Below are 25,037 nucleotides of genomic sequence, written 5' to 3'. Positions count from 1 at the left end.
CGTGAGAGGTGTGGGTGTGTGACATTGTGACTACTGCCAGGGTAACAACGTGCATTTCAACGGGAAAGTAATTGATTTCCAAACATACGGGTGACGATGCCGGCGAGAAGCAACAGCAAGACAATACAAAGACCTTGTTGTTGATCAAGGGTCGTCGTTTGGCACTCTAGTAGACTCCCCCTGTAACCACAGAGGCCGTCGGTGATCTCTACTCGACCGCCTGCCTCCGTGGATGAGAGGGGAGCCCACCGGAGTGCCAACTGGCTATAATGATGATTCAATCACAGCGATTTGATGGGATTTAAAGCCTCCACTATGGAAGAAAGAGCAATAGTAAAAAGCCCGCGGCGGGAAAGACAAGCGAAAAGCTACTACCGTGGAGGGAAATGCCGTATTCGGTCCGTAGATAGACACGAGGAACCAACCACTTGTGCGAAGGGGAAGCGTGCGCTCACATTGAGAGCGCCTCAATACAACCTGAAAGATGGCAAGACTGCAATTGCATGGCTAAGTTATCTTCCGTCAAGACACGCCACCACGTCACGGTGAGGCGGAAGCCCCTGTGCCTACCTTACCACGAAGGCACGCATCTTGACCATTTACAATACACCTATATATCTAGATCCACTGACAACAGAAAATAAACAATCCGGAGAATATACCTAACGTCTGGGTCATCAGCGTGACGTAGATAATGCGGCCTTTGGTGTTCGGGTGGACAATAACGCCATGCCAATGCCGAGTGTTTGCTCTTGGCCACCACGCTCCTTAGGAGGAGGGAAGAGGGATCGGAAAAACCATCATCCCACAGTCAGCGAACCGCTGCTCTCACTTTGGGGCCCACGAGGTGCCAAGCTCTCGACCGGGTGCAGGCAGTACGAGGTACGAGATACCTGTATTCAAATTTGACGGTAGTAGTTTAGCCACCCGGCCACGCCGAGCCGCTAACCGAGCCAGCTGTATCTCCGAGGAGAAAAGCCGTCATGGGAAAGCGGTCAGCGACCAGCCTTCTCAGGACCATCGTTTCAAAATGCATGTGATGGAGAATGGCAACCTCGGTCGGCCGAGTATCTCTTGCGCCATGACCCCGATCGACAACCCCCGCCGGTGCATGCGGGATCGTTAACAGAGGCTAAAACTGGCTGAATGGGGTACCATCGTATCATCTCATTATGACCGGTCCAGTAGTGAGTCAGTTTTAGCTCTGAGGGGGTAAAAGGAAACGTTGTCAACTGAGCCCGCCCCCCCAAGTAACACATCTGGCCATGTCGGGACCGGTTGTAGAAGATAAACAAGGCGTCTTGGATAGCTGCCGGGGCCCAAAATGGCACTCGAGCTTGTGAGAGACAACGTGGTAAGATGTGGAGAGGCGAGGAGAGCGGGGTGGGGGGTGGGTGGTCTCAAGGGTTGAGTTCAACTCTCAAACAGACAAGCCTTTTCAACCCACGGCACTTACTTGTCATGTGTATCTAGACCGAGACAACAACAGAGTCAACATGATTAGTGATGCCGATATGTGCTCGAGCCTTTCAGCCGCTCCGTGATGCGAGCCGCCTATCACTCTTTGAATCTGTAATAGACACCCCAAATCATGTAGCGACAGAGCCCAGATCATCCAGTATATTCTGGGGGGTTAGGGAAATTTGGAATCGCTGGGTAGGTAACAATGAGCTGGAGCAACGTGCTGGTCGCGCTGGGGGGAACATACCTTGCTGACCGTAGCCAGTGAAGCCGGACAGAGTGGGGAACAGACGCCGACCAGGGAGGAAACGCAATGTTGTCCGGGGTCGTCGCCCACATTTCGCTACAACACAATACTAGGACTGGGTTTGAGCGATGCTTCCCAACAAGTCCAAGCGTAAACGGCCAGAGAGTTCATAATTACCACTTTGTGAGAAAACGGAGAAGCGCCGAGTGCCGATACCTATCCAGGCCAGTTGGTCCGTGAGTTCAACCCCCTTTCCAAGCACCTGACCGGAGATGAGTGGACTGAGCTCTATTCTTTCCACAAGCCAGTAAATTCCAGTTCTCCAAGTCAAATGCGGCATCATATATTGTAGAGCGTTCACTCGCAAAGAGGGTCTTTGTCTCCCTGGACCGTGGAGAGATCCTGGCGGTATATCCCCTTCGCCGGATGATTGATCTGATTCAAGGATAGTTTCCCGTGACTTTTGTGCCACATAGGGTATAGGTAGAGACCACATGTCAAAGTTTGTCTGCTCCGAGGTCATGTGTACTCACCGCCGGGCAGACACGCTCCAGTCAATGTTGAGCCAAAGTCAATGGTGTGGGTGGTGTGTTAGCGCCAGTTCCTGTTTGGGTAACGGGGCTTGGCAACGCCGCATCTGATCCAGCCAATAGAAGCATGCCAAGCCTTCTAGTCTGCCCACGCACGTGTTGTGATTGGACGCAAGTTCCCTGGTAAGGGATTGAGGGCTGGAGGAGTTCCGACACGGCGCCATCAGAGGGTGTTTGCGCAAGGTGAGCGTTGCTGACGAGGTCGACAGCGAGGTCGAGACCCTAGCATTCCCTATGAAACAGTTGAGTATAGCCGTCGACTACCTGAGACTTCTTGATACGCGGATCCAAATGGTTTCGCCGCAACGGCTGCCACAGGCCCCTGGCGCCCTGAGCCTTGGGGGCTGTGGGACAAGCAGCCGATGAGGATGACCACGCTGCATCAACTGCGCACTCTCAGTTGAAATAGCTTGTTGTATGAACATTGTGGGTGCTCTGGCTTTCATGACTTCTGACCGCGAGCAAAGAACTGACTTCTCCGCCGAGTTCTGCGCGCGACAACAAGCCGTCTGCGGAGCTTGCCAGAAGAACAAAGTAGAAGTATGACCACTCTTCCGCCTCTTGGTGGAAGTGAGTATTGACAGCTTTTGAGGAATGGGTTCCTGCCCCAGCATTCAACCTCCGCAGCTCCATCCTCACGCTTCACCGTCGATCTTACCGCCGCCTGAGCCCTCCTCTTGTCTCGCGTCAAGATGACTTCTCCGTCCATCAGGCCACGAGTTGACCCCTCCTAGGTCCTGGAGACGCTCAGGCTCAACAGTTCTGATTTCAGCACCTTCAAGGGCTGTACTCTCAGAGCCCTCATGAATATTGTGAGAGCCATTCTGATTCAGACCGGGCCACAAGACCCTCGTCTCGGCGGAAGTACCTGCACGTGGGCAATCCGCCCTGTTTCAAACGACACTCGACATGTGCACCGATTCGGAGTCATTTCCTCGTCGTGTGAGTCGACGCGAGATTAAAGAAGGGATTTTGGAGAGACTGCGTCGGGTCCGGCGAACGTGGCAGAGCGCAGGGAAAAGAACGATCTGCTCGAAAGGGGGGAGATTCCGATCTGCGGCAAGTTAGCAGTCGTCTTCAGAGTGTTTCATAGACAGTAGTGACCTGACAGAGAGAATTACTGGTATTCGACGCATCCACGTGCTCCCTGCGCCACAATACTGAGGGACTTCAAGCAAGAGAAAGGGCGACGGCGATACAGGTCAGCGATCAGGAGTTCGGTTCCCTCTAGAGCGTTATGCAGTGATTGCCAGACAACTCAAGTGAATGCTTTGTCTTCATCTGATAAGAGAAGCCATGTAATCCCGATAGAGACACGCGGCGGCAAGGAAAAGTCAGACGGCTCCCTTGCCGGATCTTCGATGGCGTGCTCTTGATTGACAACAAAGGACGATGACGAATTCCGCAGGCATATCAAGCCATGAGACTGCAGGTGTATGTATTTGATCAGAACAAGACTGAGCACTGGGACCTTCAATATCGAAGTCAAGGTAGCATTGCGTATTATGTGGCACGCCAGCCTGCCTGGTAATTATGAGGAAGTTGGCACTTGCTTGGCACTCCTGTTTCTGTTGTAGGCCAGGCCGGGGGCTGGCCTGTCAAGGTGGCAGACAGATCAGTACCTGGACATCTTCCTCCTTTTTCCTCCTTCCACCGAGAAGAAGACCAATATCCTGCAATTCCCCGGACGCACAGCTGGGTATATCTGCCTTTGAATATATTCCGCTCTCACCCAGACTCTATCCCACACTCCCTATTCTTCCCAGCCTCATATCGCTACATTGGCTATCGGAAATGCCTGCCACCTGGAAAATTCAGCGCTGCGGGAGAGCCTGCAAGCCCTGCAGAAAAATCAGACACAAAGTATGAACACTATTCGCCCCTTTGATGAGACGAGATGTTGATAGTCTAACAGTGCAGCGGTGGCGAACCTTGCGAGAGTTGCGTGAGGAAGGAGATCATTGACACATGCGGTTATGAAGTTCCCGTGAGCTTAATACCTCAGAATCATGGGAGACGACGCGATTGACCATCATTTTAGTGTAGTACCAGCAAAGACAACGACCCGCTTGGAGACCCCAAGCTCAAGAGTCTCTATTCGAGGTATCGATTGGTGCGAGATACGGTCAGGTCCTCCGACTACGGCGACATGATAAAGGCTTGGATTAGCCTCGGGTCCCTCGTTCGCGAGGCGATGGCTCTAGAAAAAGGTGAGTGGATGGTCTAATGGATGAATACTATGGGGCTAAAAAACGAAGACTACCAAGCGTCCCCTCCCTTTCGCCAGATTTGGTGGGAGTTGGCCGGCGCCGAAGTCAAATCTTGCCTGCTGCTGAATCTTCCATCATGTTTGCCTCGAGAACCAACCGTGACACCCCCATCGAAGCAGCAACTGCCGGTCAACGTGCGTCAACTCTACAAGATTGAACTCGAGACAACTACGGCTCTCCTCGAGGCCTGTCATGTCCCACCCCCCTTCGACGAATATGACGATTGCTTAGCGAAGTTGGCAAGGGGTCTGGCAGCCTTGGAAAAAACTCAAGAGAATGTCAAACAAGTTCCTGAAAACATCAGTCGCGCCGAAAACTTGAGACTGGAGGTGCTCTTGTTCTCATTGGTCTTACGGGGTAGAGTCTGGTCGAGAGGAGCCGCAAAAGCCCTTGAGATCGCTAGGGAGATCAAGACTATATGCGGAGACAAAGCATCAAGACAAGGGTGCTGGCCTCGTGGGTTCGCCGTGGGCCTTGCAGAAGACACCTTGAGTAGGTCTGCACCATGGGCTCCAATGGCTCCTCCTTTTCCCACTCACCCGACCGCGAATGGGTATTCGACTATTGCCCCGAATCTGGACTGCGGTGTCAACTATCCCGGATGGGACGCCATGCCCAACGCCAACAGCGTCGTACTGGACCAAAGCTTGGGTGTTCAGCCTCTCCAACAACAATACGTCGACTTGGCTCAATCCGGCGCACCGAGCGATAGCACGTCCTTCCACCAAACAGCCTACGTCCCATCATACTCGACGGCCGCGGCGGATGACCATTATTCAATTGTCCCCTATTACGCACCTCCGATCACTCCAGAAGCGAAGCCTGTTGCATGGCCGGAATTTACTGGCTCATGTCCTGATTCCAATGCTGGCTCATATACTGATACGAATGTTGGGTCATATACCGATCTCACTATTGGTCCGTTTACTGATCCAAATATTGGTTCATATCCTGGATGGCCATGGCCAGCCGTGCCAGCAACAAACATGCTGGATGCAGTGAATGGTGCTCAGTTTCTAGATATATCTGAGTTCATGCTGCCTAGCATCGCCGATACTGACCTTGCCTTCACTGGTCGAGAGATGGAGGCGACAGATGCACAATCTGTCCGCCAAACGAATGCCTGGATATCCCGAGGAGATGAAGTGGAGATGTAAATGGTCGAGTAAAGATATATGTCGGATAAAAGCTTTGGCATGTTTATTTTTCTACCCTTGATATCGAGTCCTGCGCATGATTTCAATCGACTGTTATATATTCAAATTCTAGTCAAGACCATTGATGGCAATCTTCTTCATGATAAGAGTAGAGCCGCCCTCCCGAACGGTGACTTATTCCCCTCTAGTTAGCATTCATACTCAAAAGATGGGTATGGACATCGTCTGGAAGCGGCTTGGAGGTACATCGGCTCATGTCTAAGCGGAGACATGGAAAGAATCAACTGGCATATCGTTCATCATTGAACAATTGGCCCTGATTCCATCCTTTGACGTAGCAGAGTTCGAGCAACTCGCAGAATCGGGAACACTATGTAACCAAGCCTAGCCAGCTGTCAAAGTATTTTGTAGCTTGTCTGCGCCCTGGTGACCAAGACAAGAGCCTGTCAGTCTCCCCCCAAATAAGGCTTCTTGCTCTCTGGTTCTCCCAACTCTGTCCCACAGGCTAAAATCCCAGCGTCAACCTTTTGTTCAGAAAGATCACAATTCGCCTTCACCTAAACACCATCGCTGGTGCCACCGCACGACTCAGGAGAGTCATCTCAGTGTCCTTGACATCTACGTTCACAAGAGGTTATCCATCGCTTTGTATGGCTCGTTGTTACTCACACCTTACTAGCCAGGACACTCAGCCTTCGTCACTTCTGGTCATCGCTCCGCCTCAAAACTCCTTCACCAGTTGCTCCTCTCTCTCCAAGTCTCCGTCTCCCAGTCAACAGTCGTCCGCTTCTCGATATATTCCTGACAAAACTGACGAGATCCATGGTATCGAGAAAGCCCTCGGTTGGACCTGATTCCAACGCCTCCCTTAACCCCCTTTACCTTCCTAGATGGAGAAAGATATGGACACGTCCCTGCCTCACATGGAGGTAGATGATAACAAGTTCAAATTGATGCGGTCGTTGCTCGTCATGTGCACCCTGTCGTCACTGCTGGGTTCGCACAGTGAGTGCGGTGATACGCGGATGCTGGAAGATCTTCTCTCCAGAGAAGTTACGGCATGGCTTCCGCAAGTGGGAACAGAGGACTACGAGTCTCTTCAAGATCCACACACCGAACACGGTATCAGCTGGTGTGGGCTCACTTCGGAGTTTGTGGCGGCCTTTCCTCAGGTTCTTCCAGAGGGCGTCGAGCGATCAAATGCCCTGGAGAGGCTACAAGACCAGCTGCGCAGTCAGCTCCGGCACAACCTCGACAGGATGAGCCAGATCACGGACTCGCCTCAAGAGCCACCTGTGCAACCCATCCGGCAATTTGTCTGCGACGAGTTCACTTGGGAGATGAACGTTTGGCTGGTTCTCTACAGTTCTGCCATCATCCCTTTCTGCGGACGGTCCGGTTCAGAACTGTGGAACCTGCAAAACCGCAACTTGGGACAGCTGGCAGACTTTCTCGGCACTGCGCACCTGTTCAGCAAACCTCTTACTGAGAAGACACTGACTGCGACGGGGCTTCGAGACTGGGTCGAGAAGTTAGAATTCGTATTTTGTGGTCCAGCAGAGGGGCTTCCCAGGTGAGTCTGGGTCAACGACAGGGTTTGGGTTTAGTTGCTAACAACCGCCACCTCTAGCACTCCGACCCCGGACTTGATATACGTCGTGGCAGTCTACAGGTCCAAGGAAAAGGACAAGGCTTACATCAAACATCTTCAAAGCCTACCCTGCCTCTCTACGCTTGGCAAGTCTCCAAGCCCTGACAATGGACTGTGGGACTACCGGGCTATCCTCGAAATTAGCCGCTCGTCGTTCACCGAAGACGATCTCCTCGTCCGCAAGCGGAGACCATTGCACTTCCTCCCCTTGTACCCTGGCGAAGAAGCCATCCGACGCTGGAAAAGCATTCTAGAAACATCCGAAAAGCTGTTGGTGCATCGCTGCCCGAGGCCTCTCCTGCGCGACAGCAGCGAGTCCGACAACCGAGACGCATTTAAGGAGGCCGAGCTCATCCAAGGCTCCACGACTGAAGGGAATTGACTGGGGCGCAGCCACCGGAAAGAAGCTGGTAGAGGACAATAGTACAACGAGGACGAAAAGCACATTCCAAATCTCAGCAAAGGCTGTCCATGTCGAGAGGACCGAACCCCTCGCCAGGAACTGCAGCAAACACTCTGTAACCAGCTTTAATGACGGCGAAGAAGGGGGCAAAGCTCGAGATTTGTCATGCTTGACACAAGTTGATGCGCTCTTGGAGGATTTCATTGACGTTTTTCTGCAGCGGGAGCCCCGGCAAAGAGATACGAATAGCGAAACTATCAGAACTGCCGCCCAGTTTCATACTTGTTGCGCTCTCCCCGATATAGCCTGCATGCCACACCACAGGACGCGTCTCAACACTAGCCAAGGCGCTGTCGAGGGGCTTTGGAACCTCTCTCTTCTCATTTTGCCCTATCGTCCCGCCTGTATATCAAATCACGATGAAGTTGAAAGCCCACTATGTGAGAAGGCATATGTACCCCCAGGGGGTTATGGGGAGCGCAGCCAACGCGGACTTTGGAGTGGAGCCGGCCCACGAGACCAATCAAGGCTTGCAAGCCATTGGGCGTTGCACGGGCGGCCCATGACACACCACAACACAACGCACGGTGCAGCGCAGACGGCAAGCGACTTGCTTGCTTGGCTTGGCTTGGCTGTATCCGGTTAGATATTTCTTTTTCTCTTGGCTCGGCCACGTGAAAATCCACTTTGGTCTCTAATTTGCAGAGGCATTGGTCGTGCGCCGCCGCGCCCCAAGCCTGTCCGGGTTTGGGACTAGGTGGACGTTGGCGTCCATGGGTTCCGGGTTCTAATTGGTTATGAAAAGCCACTTATCCGCAGCAGGAAAGGTCCCAGCGCCAACGATTATTGTGATTGGTTAGAGAGTCACGAGGCTGCGCTACCAAGGACAACAAAGGGGCTTGGAACCGAAAGGATGCAATTCAACAAAGTCTTGCTCAAAGACCAGGTACGCAGACACTTGAATACAGCAACATGCATATTCGGGCAGACTGCGCTCTGCAGAGACCTTCAGCACCTTCAGTGATTGAGACCATCCCTCAACATTGGTCTGTGGCCATATTTTCCCAACAAGATCCTTCGACACTCGCTCCTGCGCCTCGAGCGTACCTTGCTGTCTTTACCTTTGTTCCTTTGCTTGATTGCTATACCTCGCTGCTGCAGTCAAGATCGACCCCTTCTCGGACCGCTTTAGTACCGACTTGGATTGAACCGATACCCACGCCGCCGTCAGATTGCGAATCACGCAGTTTCTTACCTCCACTTCCCTTCCACAAAGCGAGAGATCGTCTTCACCAATTTTCGTGTGCATCGAATGCCGCCCTGTTCCCCTTTCCCGGCTCAGTCCTGCCGTGGTCGATATTTCTGTGTTGCATTATCGTCGTGGTCCTCGAACTAACCCTGCCTGCCACAGTGCAACGCCACGTCTCGCCACGCATCCTCCGCTTGGGAGAGTTCTCGCTAGATCCATTTCCTCTACCTCGTCGACCGCTGCTCCTCGACCCAACGATACCCTTGCCTGCTTCGAGACGTGACCGTGAGCAAAGATGTTCAATCTCTACGAATCCACGTACCTGCTTTCAGCTTTTGGATCAAAGAGGAGGGACTGGGACTATTGACACTACCCGCCGAGCCAGTCTTGTGCTGGTGATATTTTGGAGCCAATTGGCGGTTGGGCTCCGATTCAAATCAGTAGGTGAAAGAGATGGAGTGCATACGAGTGAGACAAGAGGAGGACCATAACTTACCAACGATCCGCGCGGCTCCAACGCATCAGGCCAGACTGAGACCGGAAGGCATACGAAGATTGAAATGAAAGGGGGGCCCTCTCAACGGACGCGATACAGTGTATGAAGCAAATGAGACGGCGAGACATGCATGTCGGAACCTCTGCTCAAGTCCCTGGTGTGGCCGGGTGCTTTGCCCTTCACTAACGGCAAGTCGCGTGGGTCGTTCAGCTTGTATCCTCTGTCCTTCCAGGAGAGCCGACCCTGATCCATCAGAAGGTGCAAATGCACCTTCTGATGGTGTTGACCGAGGATGAGAGAATTCAAGACAAATACCTGCCTTCGGTCGCCTGCGCTCTCGAAATCCGACCGAAAGCCATTCGTGCCAAATTCGCGAGTCGGGTTGAGGCCACGGCTTCTGTCAATACCATTTGCCAGCAGCTCGAGACACGATCGACTTGCAGCCACGGCCAAACCGCTCCACAGCGTTGACGCGCGATCTCATCGATGAGTTCACCGCAATTATGGGCAGTCTTGCACAAACAAGGCCAGGGAATGCACAGTGGCTGTCAAGCTCGGTCGAAAGGTTGGCGCAGCCTGCACTCGACATCTTTGACTGGTACTGGAGTTACGGCAGCTGCGGCCACGAAATATACACCTAGGGACAAATTCGAGCACTGCGAGTGAGAATCCAAAGGAGGTCAAGTGCCTGACGTATCGGATCTGCTGTCTGAATATCAAGGACTGATTCACCACTTTCGGAGACACCTTCTGCAGGATTGCCTCTGCCTGTGCAGAGAGTATTGGCACCCAGCATCATCTTCACGCGGCTCCGTGTGATGCTACGTCAAACAACAACAGCAAGAACAAAAATGAACCGGCAGCCAGGTTTTGGTCTTTGGGCAATGTTGCCTGGCTGCGCAGCCAGGATATCAATCCGAAGGAAGAGGCCTTAAGGCCTGGTTGACATACATCCGTCACGACATTCGTTCATGCAACACAGCCACAAATCAAGGATCGATTCGGCATGAGGCCTCTCCGGAAGCTGAAGTCAACTGGTACCGAAGATGAATCAATGATACGACCACCAGAAAGAAATCAAGGTGCACAAAACCTTAGCATCTGGCAGGCGCGGAAGACCGGATTATTTGCGAACACTATAAATCCGATCTTCATGGCTCTTGCCGCCTTCGGCTTGCACTGATCGGTGTCAAAATGGACTTTGAATATCCACTCACTGGAATTCGGCCAGATCAAATTCACAAAACCTCGATCCATCTTTTGCTCATCTACGGGGAGCTGGGCACTCTGCCTCAAGACGGACGGACGAGTATGTCAAGAGCGTCATTGCGATACATCCCGAGAGGCATGATTATTGAAAGCTCTCGGCTCCTGGGAGACTGCTCGTTTGCTGCCGGAGGGAATAGGAATGGCTCCCATCGACAGCGCGCCAGGAACTACGGAAATAACGTGTAGAGAGGGAGTAAGAGCGATTTATGGAGGCATTGCAGACTTTCTTCTACTGTAGCTACCACAGAAACATCGAGAGAATTCAATTCCGATAGAAACCCTTTGAGAGGATGAGGTGGCAATGTGTACTTGGAAACCCCTCCACCAATCGATTCGCCTTGGATAGTATATGTACCCATCCGGCCCCCCCCCCCCCCCCCCCCCCCAGTGACCATAGCCAGGCCGTTTTGCTTTGCCTGAAATCTTTCCTGAACAAGGCCTGCCCTTAGCGGAGGTAAGTGTAATCTGTTCGTAAGCGGCAGGCCAGTCAAGACAAGGTCATTAATCAGGAGTCCTGCTTGATTTACAGCAGGACTTGATCTCTGAGATTAATATCACGGGCAGGCTATATAGATAGGCGACGACGAGGTCCGGGATAGCGGGAATAGTAGGAATCAGTCAGAATTGTGTCTCAGGAGAATTGGTCTCACCACAAAGTGTGAATTTTGGTGGTGGCGGTGGTGATGGTGGTTGGCAGTGACAGAATCTGCCGAACGTTAAGCGAGAATCCGGAATTTTTGGGGTGAAAGGGGGGTTGTTGTTTGGACTGCAATGGCGGCTGTGTGCTGAACCCCCAATTCGCAGTTCGCTCACTATCCAGAGTTCACTCATTCCCTAGAGGTCGTAGTAGAGTATCAGCACATATCCGTACGCATACCCCGCGGAACTGCATCTAGAAATGAAATCCCGCAGGCAAACTCATTCTTCTGAAGCCCCCGGCCTTTTGGTAAGAAAAGAGGCCCCCGAAATCCAACGGGTGGACAAGAAAGATGATGGCAATGGCAGAGAGGAAACCGGGCGAGCGAATGTGTCTTGTTACAAGCTTACAGGGTCACAATGTTGTATACAACTCTGTAGAATTAGATATGCAGGGGTCGGGGAAAGAAAAGGGATCGATCACTCTCTCTCAACCAACCTAGACAGTTTAAATGTAGTAGAAATCAGGTTGGCCCAGCCACGGACAGGACGTGACAGGATTCGCGGATCCTGCATTCTCTGTAGACATTGTCTTACAGAGCATGATGCATGATTCTTGATGTCCAAGTAAAGCTGATGATGTTGCCTTGTGTCACGGTTGAGAACAGACCTTGACAACGGACGTAGCAAACTGTGACCAGACAAAGGTGTCACGTCAAGAACATGGATCAAGGCTGTCGGCATGACAAAGAAGCATTGTCCTCGTTACCGCCCATGAAAGTTTGGCTGGGACAAGACGTGAATCTCATCACAGTGACCGTGGAATGTCGTGCAGAACTGCGTCATATGAGTCTATCGACTGCCGAAGACACTTGCAGCGCTTGACTCTGTGCATCGCCGAAGGAATTTCGACGCTAGTAACCAATATTTAAACCAAAGTTGTCGCGCTCAATATGTTACCAACTTCATCACCAGTCAGTCCATCCTGTTATGCACAATGACTTCGAGGGGAAACAACCACGATGGCCCTCCGGCCCAGGAGGATGTCGTGCCCAAGTCTTCTACTCAAGATCATACTCGGCGGTCTAGCTCGATCGGTGATGGTTCCACATCCTCGTCACGTATCCCAAAATCACCACCCTCGCCTATCACACAAGACATGTCACCCGCACTCGCACACGTCATCCATCAGATCAAGTCACTTAGTTCCTGCACTCCATACTGGTCAGAGTACTACCTATCTCCTGAGGATTTCGAAGAACTGAAGAGACTAGAGAGGGATGTCCTTGAGGTGTACAATCTGCGGTATTGAATTCTTTTCCCGCGATTTTGACGTGAACTTTCGCTGACCTGGAATCATAGATACGACTATTCTGCAGGTGATTGTACCTTTATCCTCAGGATGCCGAATCACGAGACGCACGAGGTCTTTCTGGCCGATTCTACGTTCGAAATCAGAACGCAACTAAAGCGGATCTTGTCGCAAGAGGATATTGCCGCGACGACCTTAGAGTTCGCCAAGGGTATCGTTGATTGCCGCCACAGCACTTTCTACTATCCACCTCCTTTTTCCGCTGCGAAGAGGGACACCGAACGTTCGCCAGACGGTTCATATGCGTGCAAGGGAGTCAGAAGACCAAGCTGCATACTCGAGGTGGCCAACTCTCAAACCACCAAGGGATTGGCAAAACTTGCAGAAGAATACATTTGGGGCACAAATGCAGCAGTTCGTACTGTTGTTGGATTCGATTTTGACTATCCAGCTGGGAAGAGAGCTACACTATCGATCTGGAGACCAAAACTCAATGAGAAAGGGGCCCTCACTGGAATAAGAAGCGAGGTCGTGGAGATTCGCAGCAAGGATGGTCAGAGGAACCAAGACGCGAAAGCCGGCTTGCGCCTCTCGCTCGAAGATTTCGCTTTCCGCAGACCAGATGGCACATTTGACGGTCTCGATCAAGCCTCTATCTTCATTCCCGTCAGCGAACTCTGCGACATGCTTGAGGTGGCCGAGGAACACTATCGAATGGGGACTGGAGGAGAAGGCACTGAAGATTCTGGCCCGCCCGTGGAAAAAGCTGGTTCGAACAGCCCGACCCATGGATACAATCTCAGACCCTGCACCTGAGGAATCTATCAACAACCATGCCGCCAAGTGTGTCACATCATGGGGAGCGGGTGACCAACACGGACTTGCAGGAAAAGGGAAGGAGTGACTCCTGCCACTGGTTGACTAGAACTCTTGTTGTTGTTCTCAGTCTTTCTCTTCTAGATAGGTCAGAGAGCCCAGACAGTCCGCAATGAGCAATTCATAGCTATTTCAGCACAATCCCACGGCCATTATGGCCTATTTCCCTTTGCTTCCCTGTCCACCCACAACATAGTATGGGATCTGAATGACCTTACGCTAACTAAACGAGGTTGTCAGTCGCCAAAGGGCTTGATGAGAGGTCCGTTCAAGCGCAGCGGGTCGTTTCCGCGATCCTGAACAGCCACACTAATGTATGTTGGGAACTCGGCCGGATAAATTCGTCAACGTCACGTGCTGATATGCGCTTATCTCTGCTCTTGGCGCGGATCAAAACATGTGGTGGCGCCGCGGTTCGCGTGGCCTTCACGACGTCATTTCCATCACTCCCATCTCCGCGTCACTGCGCGATGCCCAACGCGCCTGCTGATTGGATGGCGATGGGGAACGCCCCGCGGCGAAGTTTCAGGGCAACTGTACCGAGGGGCTCAAGGCTTGTTCCCCACCATCGTAGTTTACCTTTACATTTTACCCTCACGACCAGGATATCACATCGAGACATCGTTGCACGTTTGCCGCCACCGACATGGACAGACTTCCACACCGTCCCGAATTCTCTAAAGAAAAAGCAATCCTCGCACTGATCGGGCAGATGAGACAGGAAATCAGAGAGCGATTCGCCGCCATGGAGCACGGGCTCGCAGCCACCCGTCAACACGTCGAGAACCTGGCCACCAGAATCACAGCAAGGTATTTACGTCCTTTTGATCTCTCGCCCACCCTTCATGTTCCCACACTAAAGGTTTCTCCAGTGATCTCAACAACATAGCTAGAATCCAAAATACCCACCTTCGGACGGCAGATGACCCCCTCACGCCCCTCGTCAGTCCTTCAACCGGAGCCGCCATCCCGGGATTCCCAGCCACGTCTGCAGATATTGACAAGATGAGTGGCGATGAGATGGATGCTCTCCTACAACGGCTGGATCTACACTCTGCCGGTTCAGACATGGCGGAGAAGATCAAGCGGTTGAGGACGTTCATCGGCTTGAGAGCAGAGCGTTTGCTGCACTGAAGATCCGAACGGAAATCACGTTGGCGGATGCTGTGGGATCATGAGGTTTGGTCTCTACATCAAGGAAGGGCACGGCGTTCATTTCCTGTAACTTAGCAACTCGTCAGGGTGTCGGGAACCTCACCACTAGACTGATAACAAAGGGGCTCCTGCGCCGTGATTATGATTCCTACCTCCAGACCAAGAAATTCTAGAATTATGTCAGGTGTATGCGGTGACTGCCTCGATAATAGTTGATGGCCCAAGGCACGTCCCAAATCGACGCGGCCTTCAAGAACGAATTACAAAAGTACGCTGTGAAACAATCATAAGTCATTATCCTCCCGTGTCGTGGCCTCCTTGGCCATCAGCACCTGCCTCCCTGGTCCAGTGTTTCATTTGTCCTTGGCCTGCTCCATGGACTTAATGTGTCGAGGGTGGGTTCCTCCTCATTCTCCCTCTGCTGTTGTGCAGCTCTCCCTGATCTGATACCATACAAGCAAGACGTAACAGGAAACACCGAAAAACGCTCATCAAACGCTCAACGCTAGAGATGGAATCCGTCACTAACTTTTCCCGTCTCCACCACAAACCTCAGTCGCTCCACGACTGATTCCATAAACGACCCTACACCCCAAGCGCCGATGTTATTGAGTGCAAGCATAAGGCCATGCCCCTGCCCCAGTAACAGCGCATTCCAACTGTCCAGAAGCTTCGATCCGAACGTGCGATCACCATCTTCAACCACAGTCCAATGGGCCCAGAGCTGGTGGATGGGGCCTTCGGTGCAGATGCTGAAGAAGAGGGGTGGGTCGGTGTTAGAGGTGGTAGGGAGAACATCGAACTTTGTTGCGACGTAATTTACTAGGCTGTCAAGGTCAAGCTGTATCTTGAGTCCACAAGCCGCGGAAACCGAAGCTTGGTTCTCTGCCTCGTAGATTTGTTGGCCGGTCGAGTAGGCCTTGCCCTCGACAACAAAAAAAGGGAAGGCGAGGATCGAGGCGCGTAGTCCGGGTACTGGATTCAGTAATGACTCAAGCGGTCCATTTGGCTCGCGTTGTACCGTCTTTTTCTGGAGCCATTCGAGGAAGTAGCGGGCCTGTTTCTCGGTGAGATTTTCCGCCGAGAGAGAAGAGATGAGAGCCGTGATTCGTATACCTAATGAGATGTCCGGACGGGGGGTTTTGACCGAGGACCGAGGCGGGGAGAGAGAAGGCGTCGTGCTCGACGACTGAGAATCGTTGGCTGACGTATGTTGCTGGCGCTCTTCCAGTGCAGCCGAGACGTCGTCAACCTCTAGTTGCTGGCCACTGGGTATAAGACCGAAGTCCCGCTGCTTGCGGACCACTGGCTTCAGATCCACTCGCCATTCATCTTTTGCATTGACACCGAGGTTCCTGAGACGTAGAGCCGCGATAGCATGGTCAAGTGGCTGAATGAAGTTTTGCTCGCCAGCATCAGTCTGGACATATGCGAACAAAACATCACGGAGTTCTTGGGCTATGACACGGAGTTCCGATCGGCGCTTGCTTGGGACTGCGGCCTTAATGATGCGGTCGATAGCGGCTTGGATGTGATCAGGCGGCTCCACGTGTATGCGAATCTCGGCATCTACAAGATTGTTTCGGCGATAGACAGTGGCAGTGTGGGAAGTGCGTCGGGTTGTTTCTGTCACCGCTTCTGACGGGACTATGGAACGGCGTGACGGCGTCCGTCTGAGACTCGGAGCATTGTTGCCTGCGGAGTCCATCTCTTCACCATTCAATAATCTCAATAACCGCAAGTTCTTCTCAGAGAGCTGGTCCTTGGAAGGAGGGAGTTCTTCAGCTTCAAGGTCTGTTTTTACGTTGTCTTCGGGGGGCTTGGGGTCGGGCTGGGGTTCTCGTGGCTGTTTGCAAGGGTGCACGCCTGCCGACCCGTTGGGTTTGGCGTCAAGGTCTCTTTGTAGGTTCTCTTTAATGCGCCTGTGTTCGGGGCGGAGGGGCTCTTGGGGCTGTTTGGAAGGGCACACGCGTTTCGACGCGTCGGTTTCAGCTTGAGCTTCAGAGTCTTCATTCAGGCGCTTCCGTTTGTTTCGTGCTGGCGGAGGAGCGGGTGCGGGAGGAGGGGACGGTTGGGCGTGTTGAAGGCGCGCGCTCCGTCTCGTGCTGGCGCGCCGCAAGGACTTCACGATGGGGGTTTTCGGTCGAGGTCCGGTGGTGCTTTGGCGCCTGTTATTTTGCGCGGAGGCAGGATTGGGTCGCCGAGTCAAAGGCATCGGGAAGAGCGAAAGGGCAACGCGCAGTATAAGGCTGTGAGAGTAGGAGTTAGTCCTGTGAAACGTGTATGAGGGGTAAATGTTTATCAAACAGGCGCAGTTTGGGGTAGCCTGGATTCGGTCACGTGATAATTCCCGCTAGACCTAACCTGGTCGGTCACCACAACGAAACCCCGCCTGCAACCTCTGATGCTCCCGAGGGCTCTATTCTCTACGCACATCTCTGCGCGTGAGCGATACAGTTGATAGCACTCTATGATGCCCCATTCTTCCTCCCTCCGGACCCGTCTGGAAAGTCACACCAGCGGCCAGCCTGATCCATTCCGGCTCCCCCGAATGCCTCCTATGAACCCACGTGAATGCCTCCGCCCTCTCTACATCCACTAGATCCTCGATCGGGATGTCACACAACTTGTTCTGGCCGTTGCCAACCACTGCCCGCCTAGAGAACGCTGAAAAGAAAAGCGAGGAAATCGGGAGACGGCTCAATGCATTAAGTGCCGTGCAAGACTTGGTGCACATATGTCGAGAAAATGCAGTGATACATACGTACCATGATACCACACAGATCGGTTACCTCGTCCCTCCCTCGCCAGGACAGCAACCAACAGTTGTGGATCGGGGTCAGCGGGTGATAATCTTGGCTCGGGGATCTATCGGAAAGTATGCCATTGAGGTGTCTGTCCACTCGCGCCCAAGCTAGCAGGAATATCACTGTTTGTTGCAGCGGTTGGCAAAGGCCACGGAGTGTATCCAAGGAGAAGATAAACTGCCCGCAGAACCTCTGTAACGATCGGGTTTCAATAATAGATCCAGTAATTATGATGGGCTCCATTTTCTCGTAGCCTGTGGAGCGACGGGGAGGCGGGCAGGTTGATCCTGTCGCTACTAAGAAGACATCCGGCTTTAGTGAAACTATATTGGTACTCGGTAACTCGGTCCTCGGTACTTGCAATGGAGCTGCTCGCAATCCTGAGCTTATCCGGTGTTTCCGGGTTTCGTAGTGCAATCTCCGAGACCGAGTCTTTTGCCGCCAGCCGCTGATCTCCGTAGCAGGATTCTCGGCAAGTCTTGTATCGCGACTCCTCATTTGTATATAAAACATGCAGACCAGGACTCAACTTGGCCGCAGGCACGGAGACTAATCCACAACGTTGTTGAACGAACCACTACCTCAACACGAAACGTTTCTCGCTGAGGCGGACAGCCATGTTACGCTCCGAGACGTCGGCGTCGCCTCCTTCTGGGCCACGGCACCAAAGACCGGCCCGCAGTCAAGCCCCAGGGCAAGAAAAGGAGATATTTATACGGTCCAAAAAACAGTCGTGACCTCTCAAAGCTTGCTCCATTGGTACGTAACTGTCAGCCCCGTTCAGAAACGACCTTTTTGGCTGTCCCAGTGCGCCGGGTTTCGTAGCATCGCTCCCGAAGCAGCCAACTCGCGTCTCGACTAGTTCATACGCGCGCAGCAAACTCGTGATGACCCCAAAATGATACACTTTCACTGCTCTACCACGCTGACGGCGGTTGGAAGGTCATCCATCAGCAACGGCATTTCGGACCTCCCAAGCCACCAGCACACATGGCAAGTCTCGGGGACGAGATTGTAGAAGAGAGCCGCAAAGACGTGTATCTGTGTCGAGTGAGGATAACGAGCACGAAAGATAAATAGCCCATGGATACATACAAGAGGACGAGAGTGCTCGAACGTCTCTCTACATATGTACATACACAACACGCGGAAATACCTTTGTTTGCTACTTTCTCTCTGCTCCTTGCTCCTTGAGACCCTCGGCCTCGTGTGTGCGCCCTTGAGCCCTTGCATCCTCCTCGCTACTCAACCTTGGGCCGATTTTGGCGCCCTTTGGCCCTTTGTGTGTTGGTGTTTGCATTTCTTTTCCCTCTCTTCACCTGTGTGTGAATCGGGCAGACATGATACCGTAGAAGAGGACGTTGGGATGTAGGACGTCTGGTATCGGAGCTGGCTGGCTGACTGGCGAGCGAGTGTGACCGAGAAATGGCCAGGTCAGGAACCAGTTCGAAGGGATTGAAGGAAGGATATCTCCGTACCCACAGACCACAGACCACAGACCACTGACCACTGACCACCGATCCAAACGCAAGATCAGCCAAGGTGATCCGATTCGATCGAGTATCAACAGACCATCTGGCCGTCCTTATATACACAAACATAGCATACCGCCGTCCGCCCTCCGCAGGTCCGCCAGCCAGGAGACTCCGTGGCTCTTTCGACACGTGCGATCGAACACCTGTCATCAGGCCTTCGGCAAATGCAGCGCAGCGCAGAGCACAAGGTTTGGGGCTCATTTGCCATGTCTTGTCTTGTCTTGTCCTGCCCGTACCGTAGCATTCACAATGTCATGGCCAAACGAAGCCCAGGGAACCGCTGCCACCTTTTCATGTCCTGCACCCCCCTGGGGGATGCATGCGTTCCCGAGACCGGAGCAGTAAATGGGGGTAGGATATGATATGATCTGATATAATGTCCGTGTGTCGATACCGCTTGTCGGAGAGGTAGAGAAGAGCAGAGTAGAGCCCCCGAGAGAACACTGGTCGGGTCGAGCAGGACAGCCGGACTTCTGTTGTCCTGGTCGGACGTGCTTCGGGGTAGGCCCGCATATCAAACATTAGCCATCAGCCATCAGCCATCTCATCTGATCTCCTTGGAGCCATGAGACACGGAAATGGAAAACGCACCTTGTGAGCATTGGTATTGACGAACCACCAACTCCCATTCCCATTCCCGATTTCCCCCTGGAGACTCGCTGTGGCCTCTTGCACACCCAATGGCGCTTCACATGCAGACAATATACCATATCCGCCCACCGTAGCGAACATCCCACAGCCTGGCCACCGTGACAGACAGACAGACAGACAGCCAGCATGAGATAATGCCACCTGACGGCATTTCCCACGTGACGAGAAGGCGTTGTGTAACAGACAGACAACCAACCAACGACAAGTAAAAACCAAAAGGCATCCGGGCGCGGGAGGGAACAACATTCCCCCGGCGGCATCAGCGGAAGAAGCAGAAATTGAGACAGAAACAGAGCATCAGGCTCGTCGGTGGAGAGCCAAACAGCCCTCGTTGATCGGAGTCATGGAGCTCAGCTCGGTGCTTGCTTTGCGATTGTACTGATCTTGTTCGCCTGCTTATTCGATGCATCTCTACCACCTGTTTGTTCTGGGGTGTCAGTATCATCTGAGGGCGGGTTAGTGAGTAAGTGAGGTTACTCTCCCCGCGGAAGCCGATGATCGTCGTCATCGTCAGCATCACGGTCCGGGGTAAAGGTTTTATACAACGCGACCTACCTACACACGACGCTTGCAGTGTCTCGGGATGGAGGAGACCCTGGGGGAATCTGTCAATGTGAGTAAGGTGGTGGAAGGTAGGTAGGCTCAACGAGCGCCCGACATGTCGCGGGCAGGAGACGTGAGTGTTTGCCTTTAGCTGATCGCCTGTTGGGTGGACATGGGACGTTTGCGGCAGGGAAGATGGAATATACGTGGACGTGTACGTGTGTCGAGGATCCAAAGAAGATACCCTATCAGTGTGGAAGAAGAAGTGCTTGGATTCAGAAATGATATCATTAGAATCGAAGAAGAGACCTATGGAATTAAAGAAGATGTCGTTGAAACCAAAGAAGAATGTCGTCAAGATCAAAGAAAAATGTCGTTAACATCAGAAAAGACATCATGAGAACCACAGAAGACACCCTTGAGATCGAAGAATACAACCTTGTAAACGCCATTGTGATCCATTCTCTTGCTCACGACATGAACCCCTGGAACTTTGTACAATACTCTGGATCAACATCAATCGGATGGTATTCTGGCCGAATCTCATGCGAGACAAGTGCCAGTAGATGAATAACAAAGAGTCCAAGATTGACAGTCAATCCCTCTTCAGATCCCCAACCAATGCTAACAGCTTCGAGATTCTCCGTGTCTTGCGCCCTGTTGTCTGGCTGGTAGGTAGGGTCGGAAGAGGGATCGGAAGGGGATTCGGAAGGGGGAGGACGTGAAGGCTAGATGAAATCAGCAATGATCTTCAGACACACAAGGCTTGTAACGTACAGTACGAGGCGAGGACTTTTGGAGTCTTGATGACAGAGCCGGTAAGCTAGGGGTAGCGGCTCTACGTCTGTCTCGCCCAGAGGTCCAAGGCGGCGTTGATTGACCACCAGATGACTGAGCCGGTGAGATAGAGGTACCGGCTGTAGGTCTGTTCTGCCCAGAGGTCCAAGGCGGCGTTGATTGAACACTAGACCGCTGAGCCGGTGAGATAGAGGTACCGGTTGTAGGTCTGTTCTGCCCAGAGGTCCAAGGTGGCGTTGATTGACCACCAGATGACTGAGCCGGTGAGACAGAGGTACCGGCTGAAGATCTGTCTCGCCTAGTGATCGAAGTCGACGATGATTGATAAAGGGCAATCTGCCGGTTGGGAGTGGTATTGGGATCCGTGACTGTTGTTCTCCTTGTCCTCCGGGTGGCGAGGGGAGTACCATGAGGTGAATCCGTCGTCCTACGGCACAGAAGTAGCTCTTTGTTGGTGATAACATAGAAATATCGGGCGTTGTAGCTATGGGCATAGTGGTTGACCTGCTGTAAACACGACCGAGCTAGCTCAGTTTTGGTATCCTTTTTATCTGATACAGGTAGGTTATCGGAGTCTAGCTTCGAACTTGGCTTGTCAGTCGCAGGTTTGAAGACATCTTTGGTGAGCTTTGTATCCCCAGGAACGATGTTCTCCTCATTGTTGGAATCAGACACCAGGATGCCACTCCAGTCTGGGAGTCCTCCATCTCCAGAGTTTTTTCCGCCTCGTATCCATTCCACCTGGCGTAGGCCTAGATGACTGCAGGCGACCCGTAGTGCTTCGTTGACAATAACACTGTTCTGTCGTATCAGAATGAAATCGAGGTGACTTTCATGACGAAGACAGCGCATTGAGTTCAGAGGTGGGGGTGGATCCGCAACTTCAAAGGTGGTGTCAAGTAGAGTTCCGAACAGAGTTTCGATATTGTCAATATTGAAGTCTCCCCAGATCCCCCACTGGTCTATCGGCGGCCAATTTTGTGCTGCGTCATCGGTCCGCACTTGAGCGCAAGTGGCTTCGGAGTGTACGCTGAGAGGAACGTTTGGACGGGTCAGATAAGCTCTTAGAGTTGTACGCATCTTGGAGCAGGGGGACATCAACGAGACAAGAGTATAGAGGAGTCTTATACAGAAGGCGACGATTGTTGGCAATGAGCCCCTCCCTCACTCTCTCCCCCGCCTCTGCTATCACGTGGAGTCGGTCTCTGGCAACTATGCCGACAGTCTGTCCTACGCTGAGATGCCCCAAGAACTAGATCTACATACAATACTATGAAGAAGCCATCCCACCTGTTCCCGGCCACGAGGGCACAGACATCCAATGAAGTCTGGTGATGAATACCGTCAGGACTGTCGAGAGCAGGCAGACTCAGTAACAAAGAGTCGTCGTCGGGGTAGCCGGGATAAAGGAAATGTATTTCACGTCGTGACGGCAGGTTAAAGGGGTCGGTGGGATGCTTGGGTTTTGATGTACGCTGCGCGGGCACGAGGTGCGTTGAAAGGGGATTGCGCCATCATGTGAATGACGGCACTTGGCCACAAGCATTCTTTGTCCGCGTCGGGATGCCAACTGGTGCCTGTCGATGACGGTGCAAGAAGCGTGTCTGTCCGTGAACAGGGGCCCAACTGTGGTTTTCCAGGGACCAGTCCCGCTAGTCCACCTTCGGCTAGTATGTTAACGGCAAATAAATTCTCCAGATACCGTCGCCAACGCTAGAGCCACAACGGCAAATAGATTCTCCGAATTCCGCTCTCAATGCTAGAGCCACCAGAGTCCGAGGTATTGCCGCCGCAGGCAAAACAAAACAATGGACGCATCACAATGGACGCATCATCACAATCACCACCATAACAACTTCGTCAACCACCACACTAGCTTCAACAACAGTCGCTCACGAAGAACCTACGATATAACATGATGCAAGAGGACAAAGAGATTCTCGCGTTTGGTATCTACGGACCGGTTTATTGCACTACTGAATATGTGATCAAAGAGGTGTGTCGGTACTCCTTTGTCGACGCGTTTTGCTAACTGGCAGACCAGATCAATCACAAAAGAGCATTTCGCGCAGAATACAAGGCCTATCACTGCCTAAAAGAGGTCGAAAGCCTTCGTGGTCGCATACCACGATACTGTGGCAGCAAACCCCACAAACACCGCATCTACCTCGAGCGCATCCACGAACCAACCCTCCGGAAGCACAATGTTGACAAAGAGACCTTCGAGCAAATCAGAAAATACCTACTGGAGACAATTGATATCATTCATGACGCTGGATGGGTCCACCGTGCCATACGAATCGATAATATATTCACTTCAGGCAGGTTGTTCGATTTCAGCTATGCTTGCCCGAAAAGTGAGCTTTCGGCGGCATGGTGGGAATACTATAAACGTGCAGACCGTGAAGCCATCGACCGGTTGTATTCAGACATGATCAGACCCAAGGTGCGCCACAAATCTCTCATTGATGGGTTTCAAGCTTACATTGTGTAGAACTACATAGCCTCATTGGCCTTGCTTAATAGAGGTGTTGATGACCTTAAGAGTCAGACAGAACTTGCCGTGCTTCTCCGCGAGTCGGACACCAGCTCCGAACTGGTGGAAAAGCTTGAGACAATCAGAAGTCCTATACCTTCTCTAGTTCTTGAAATGTGTCGGGCGTGTCGACGCCAGGGGCAAGATGAAAGGGGGCGGCGCTTATTGAAAAAATGCCGCCCCGCCGCACCGCGCGATGAGCAAACCAAACGACTATATGTCGAACTCAAGGCCGAATATGCGAAATGCGATCGTTTTGGCGATCTCACGAAAGTCTCCAATGCCTACGCAGACGCAATCTCTGCTAGCGTCAATCTTATTGGTCGAACCGACGAGCTCACCATCAATCTTCGTCTCGATTTCGCATCGTTTCTGGAGCGAAGGGAACGGGTACCTGATGCTCTGAAAGAAGTCGAGGCACTGAAAGTAGACTATAATGACTTGTCCGAGGTATACAGGGCAATGATCACCAAGCGTGAGGCACGATTGCGTGACAGTGGAGCAGAGAAACGGAAACATGAAGAAACTATGCCTGCGGAGGAGACCTCAAAAGAAGACGATAAAGAGAATAATGTTCAGAGCGAAACGCATAGTCCACCATCTAAGAAACTGAAGAAGTCGGTCGAATTTGAGATGGTCTACCGAGTAAAATAGTCTGGGATGGTTTGGGATGGTCTACGTTCAGGCTGATCGACTAAATAGCTAGTCAATTAGTTAACCGGGAGCTAGGACTGGTTCCGCACGGGAGCTTGGGAGCTCGGAACGCGCGGACTTGAAGCGGCTTCACGTCTATTCTGATAGTGTCTTCTTAACTGCCACTAATGCATCTTCCCGCATTCCAAGAGCGTCTTCTCAGTACCACAAGGGCGTTTTTATCGAATCCCAGGGTGTCCTCTTTAAATTTAAGGCCATTTTATTCAATGCTATTAGGGTATCTTGCCTCCTGAAGCGCCTGTTGAGTGCCACGAATTCCCGTGGCTTCAAGGTGGCTAACAGCTACCATGGTGCTGATCAGAACGCTGTCTCTTGCGGCCCCTAAGATGCTCCTCGTCCGACGAGACGTCACTCCCTTCGATGCCCCATTGGTCCTCCTCCCGCTCAGCCATTGATCTGCCTTGAGAAGCTGTTAACCTGGCAAATTGCTCGCACCGCTCAGGCTCACATGTCTCTACCATCGATGTCTGTCCGGAGCGGAGCAGGAGCTTTCTTTCAAGGCCTGCCTCGAGGAAAGCTCCTAAACAATCGTGCTTGCCGGATCAGCCATGTTCGACAAAAGGGTTGATGGTGAGGAACATACTGAGGAGGTCCAAATGTTTGTTTGAACGGGTGCAAATATGCCAAGATGTGGCTAACCATAACTGGATAGCGCGCGCTCCAGGTCTATCTTGGCGGTCG

At 52.4% G+C, this 25,037-nt stretch overlaps 7 protein-coding genes across 7 annotated transcripts; 5 read left to right on the top strand and 2 right to left on the bottom strand.

The window, feature by feature from the left end:
• Window positions 1-4,537: 4,537 nt before the first annotated feature.
• Window positions 4,538-5,725, top strand: Z517_09426 (uncharacterized protein; the record flags this gene model as incomplete). The annotated part of the gene is made up of 1 exon (XM_013425336.1): window positions 4,538-5,725. One exon carries the CDS (start codon window positions 4,538-4,540, stop codon window positions 5,723-5,725), a length of 1,188 nt encoding a protein of 395 aa, XP_013280790.1.
• An 890-nt stretch (window positions 5,726-6,615) lies between these two features.
• Z517_09425 (uncharacterized protein) lies at window positions 6,616-7,758 on the top strand (the record flags this gene model as incomplete). The annotated part of the gene is made up of 2 exons (XM_013425335.1): window positions 6,616-7,298; window positions 7,356-7,758. The coding sequence occupies 2 exons, from the start codon at window positions 6,616-6,618 to the stop codon at window positions 7,756-7,758; spliced, it is 1,086 nt and encodes a 361-aa protein (XP_013280789.1).
• Window positions 7,759-12,426: 4,668 nt separating this feature from the next.
• Z517_09424 (uncharacterized protein) lies at window positions 12,427-13,557 on the top strand (the record flags this gene model as incomplete). The annotated part of the gene is made up of 2 exons (XM_013425334.1): window positions 12,427-12,734; window positions 12,792-13,557. 2 exons carry the CDS (start codon window positions 12,427-12,429, stop codon window positions 13,555-13,557), a joined length of 1,074 nt encoding a protein of 357 aa, XP_013280788.1.
• Window positions 13,558-14,263: 706 nt separating this feature from the next.
• Z517_09423 (uncharacterized protein) lies at window positions 14,264-14,751 on the top strand (the record flags this gene model as incomplete). Its single annotated transcript, XM_013425333.1, has 2 exons — window positions 14,264-14,427; window positions 14,490-14,751. The coding sequence occupies 2 exons, from the start codon at window positions 14,264-14,266 to the stop codon at window positions 14,749-14,751; spliced, it is 426 nt and encodes a 141-aa protein (XP_013280787.1).
• Window positions 14,752-15,277: 526 nt separating this feature from the next.
• Z517_09422 (uncharacterized protein) lies at window positions 15,278-16,987 on the bottom strand (the record flags this gene model as incomplete). The annotated part of the gene is made up of 1 exon (XM_013425332.1): window positions 15,278-16,987. One exon carries the CDS (start codon window positions 16,985-16,987, stop codon window positions 15,278-15,280), a length of 1,710 nt encoding a protein of 569 aa, XP_013280786.1.
• A 4,159-nt stretch (window positions 16,988-21,146) lies between these two features.
• Window positions 21,147-22,186, bottom strand: Z517_09421 (uncharacterized protein; the record flags this gene model as incomplete). Its single annotated transcript, XM_013425331.1, has 2 exons — window positions 21,147-21,238; window positions 21,304-22,186. 2 exons carry the CDS (start codon window positions 22,184-22,186, stop codon window positions 21,147-21,149), a joined length of 975 nt encoding a protein of 324 aa, XP_013280785.1.
• Window positions 22,187-23,021: 835 nt separating this feature from the next.
• Window positions 23,022-24,296, top strand: Z517_09420 (uncharacterized protein; the record flags this gene model as incomplete). Its single annotated transcript, XM_013425330.1, has 3 exons — window positions 23,022-23,102; window positions 23,151-23,552; window positions 23,601-24,296. 3 exons carry the CDS (start codon window positions 23,022-23,024, stop codon window positions 24,294-24,296), a joined length of 1,179 nt encoding a protein of 392 aa, XP_013280784.1.
• Between the last annotated feature and the right edge of the window lie 741 nt (window positions 24,297-25,037).

The sequence above is a fragment of the Fonsecaea pedrosoi genome (assembly GCF_000835455.1).
Source record: "Fonsecaea pedrosoi CBS 271.37 unplaced genomic scaffold supercont1.6, whole genome shotgun sequence".
NCBI classification, from domain to species: domain Eukaryota; kingdom Fungi; phylum Ascomycota; class Eurotiomycetes; order Chaetothyriales; family Herpotrichiellaceae; genus Fonsecaea; species Fonsecaea pedrosoi.
The sequence above is the reverse complement of the archived record's forward strand: the minus strand, read 5'-3'. Positions and strand labels throughout refer to the sequence as shown.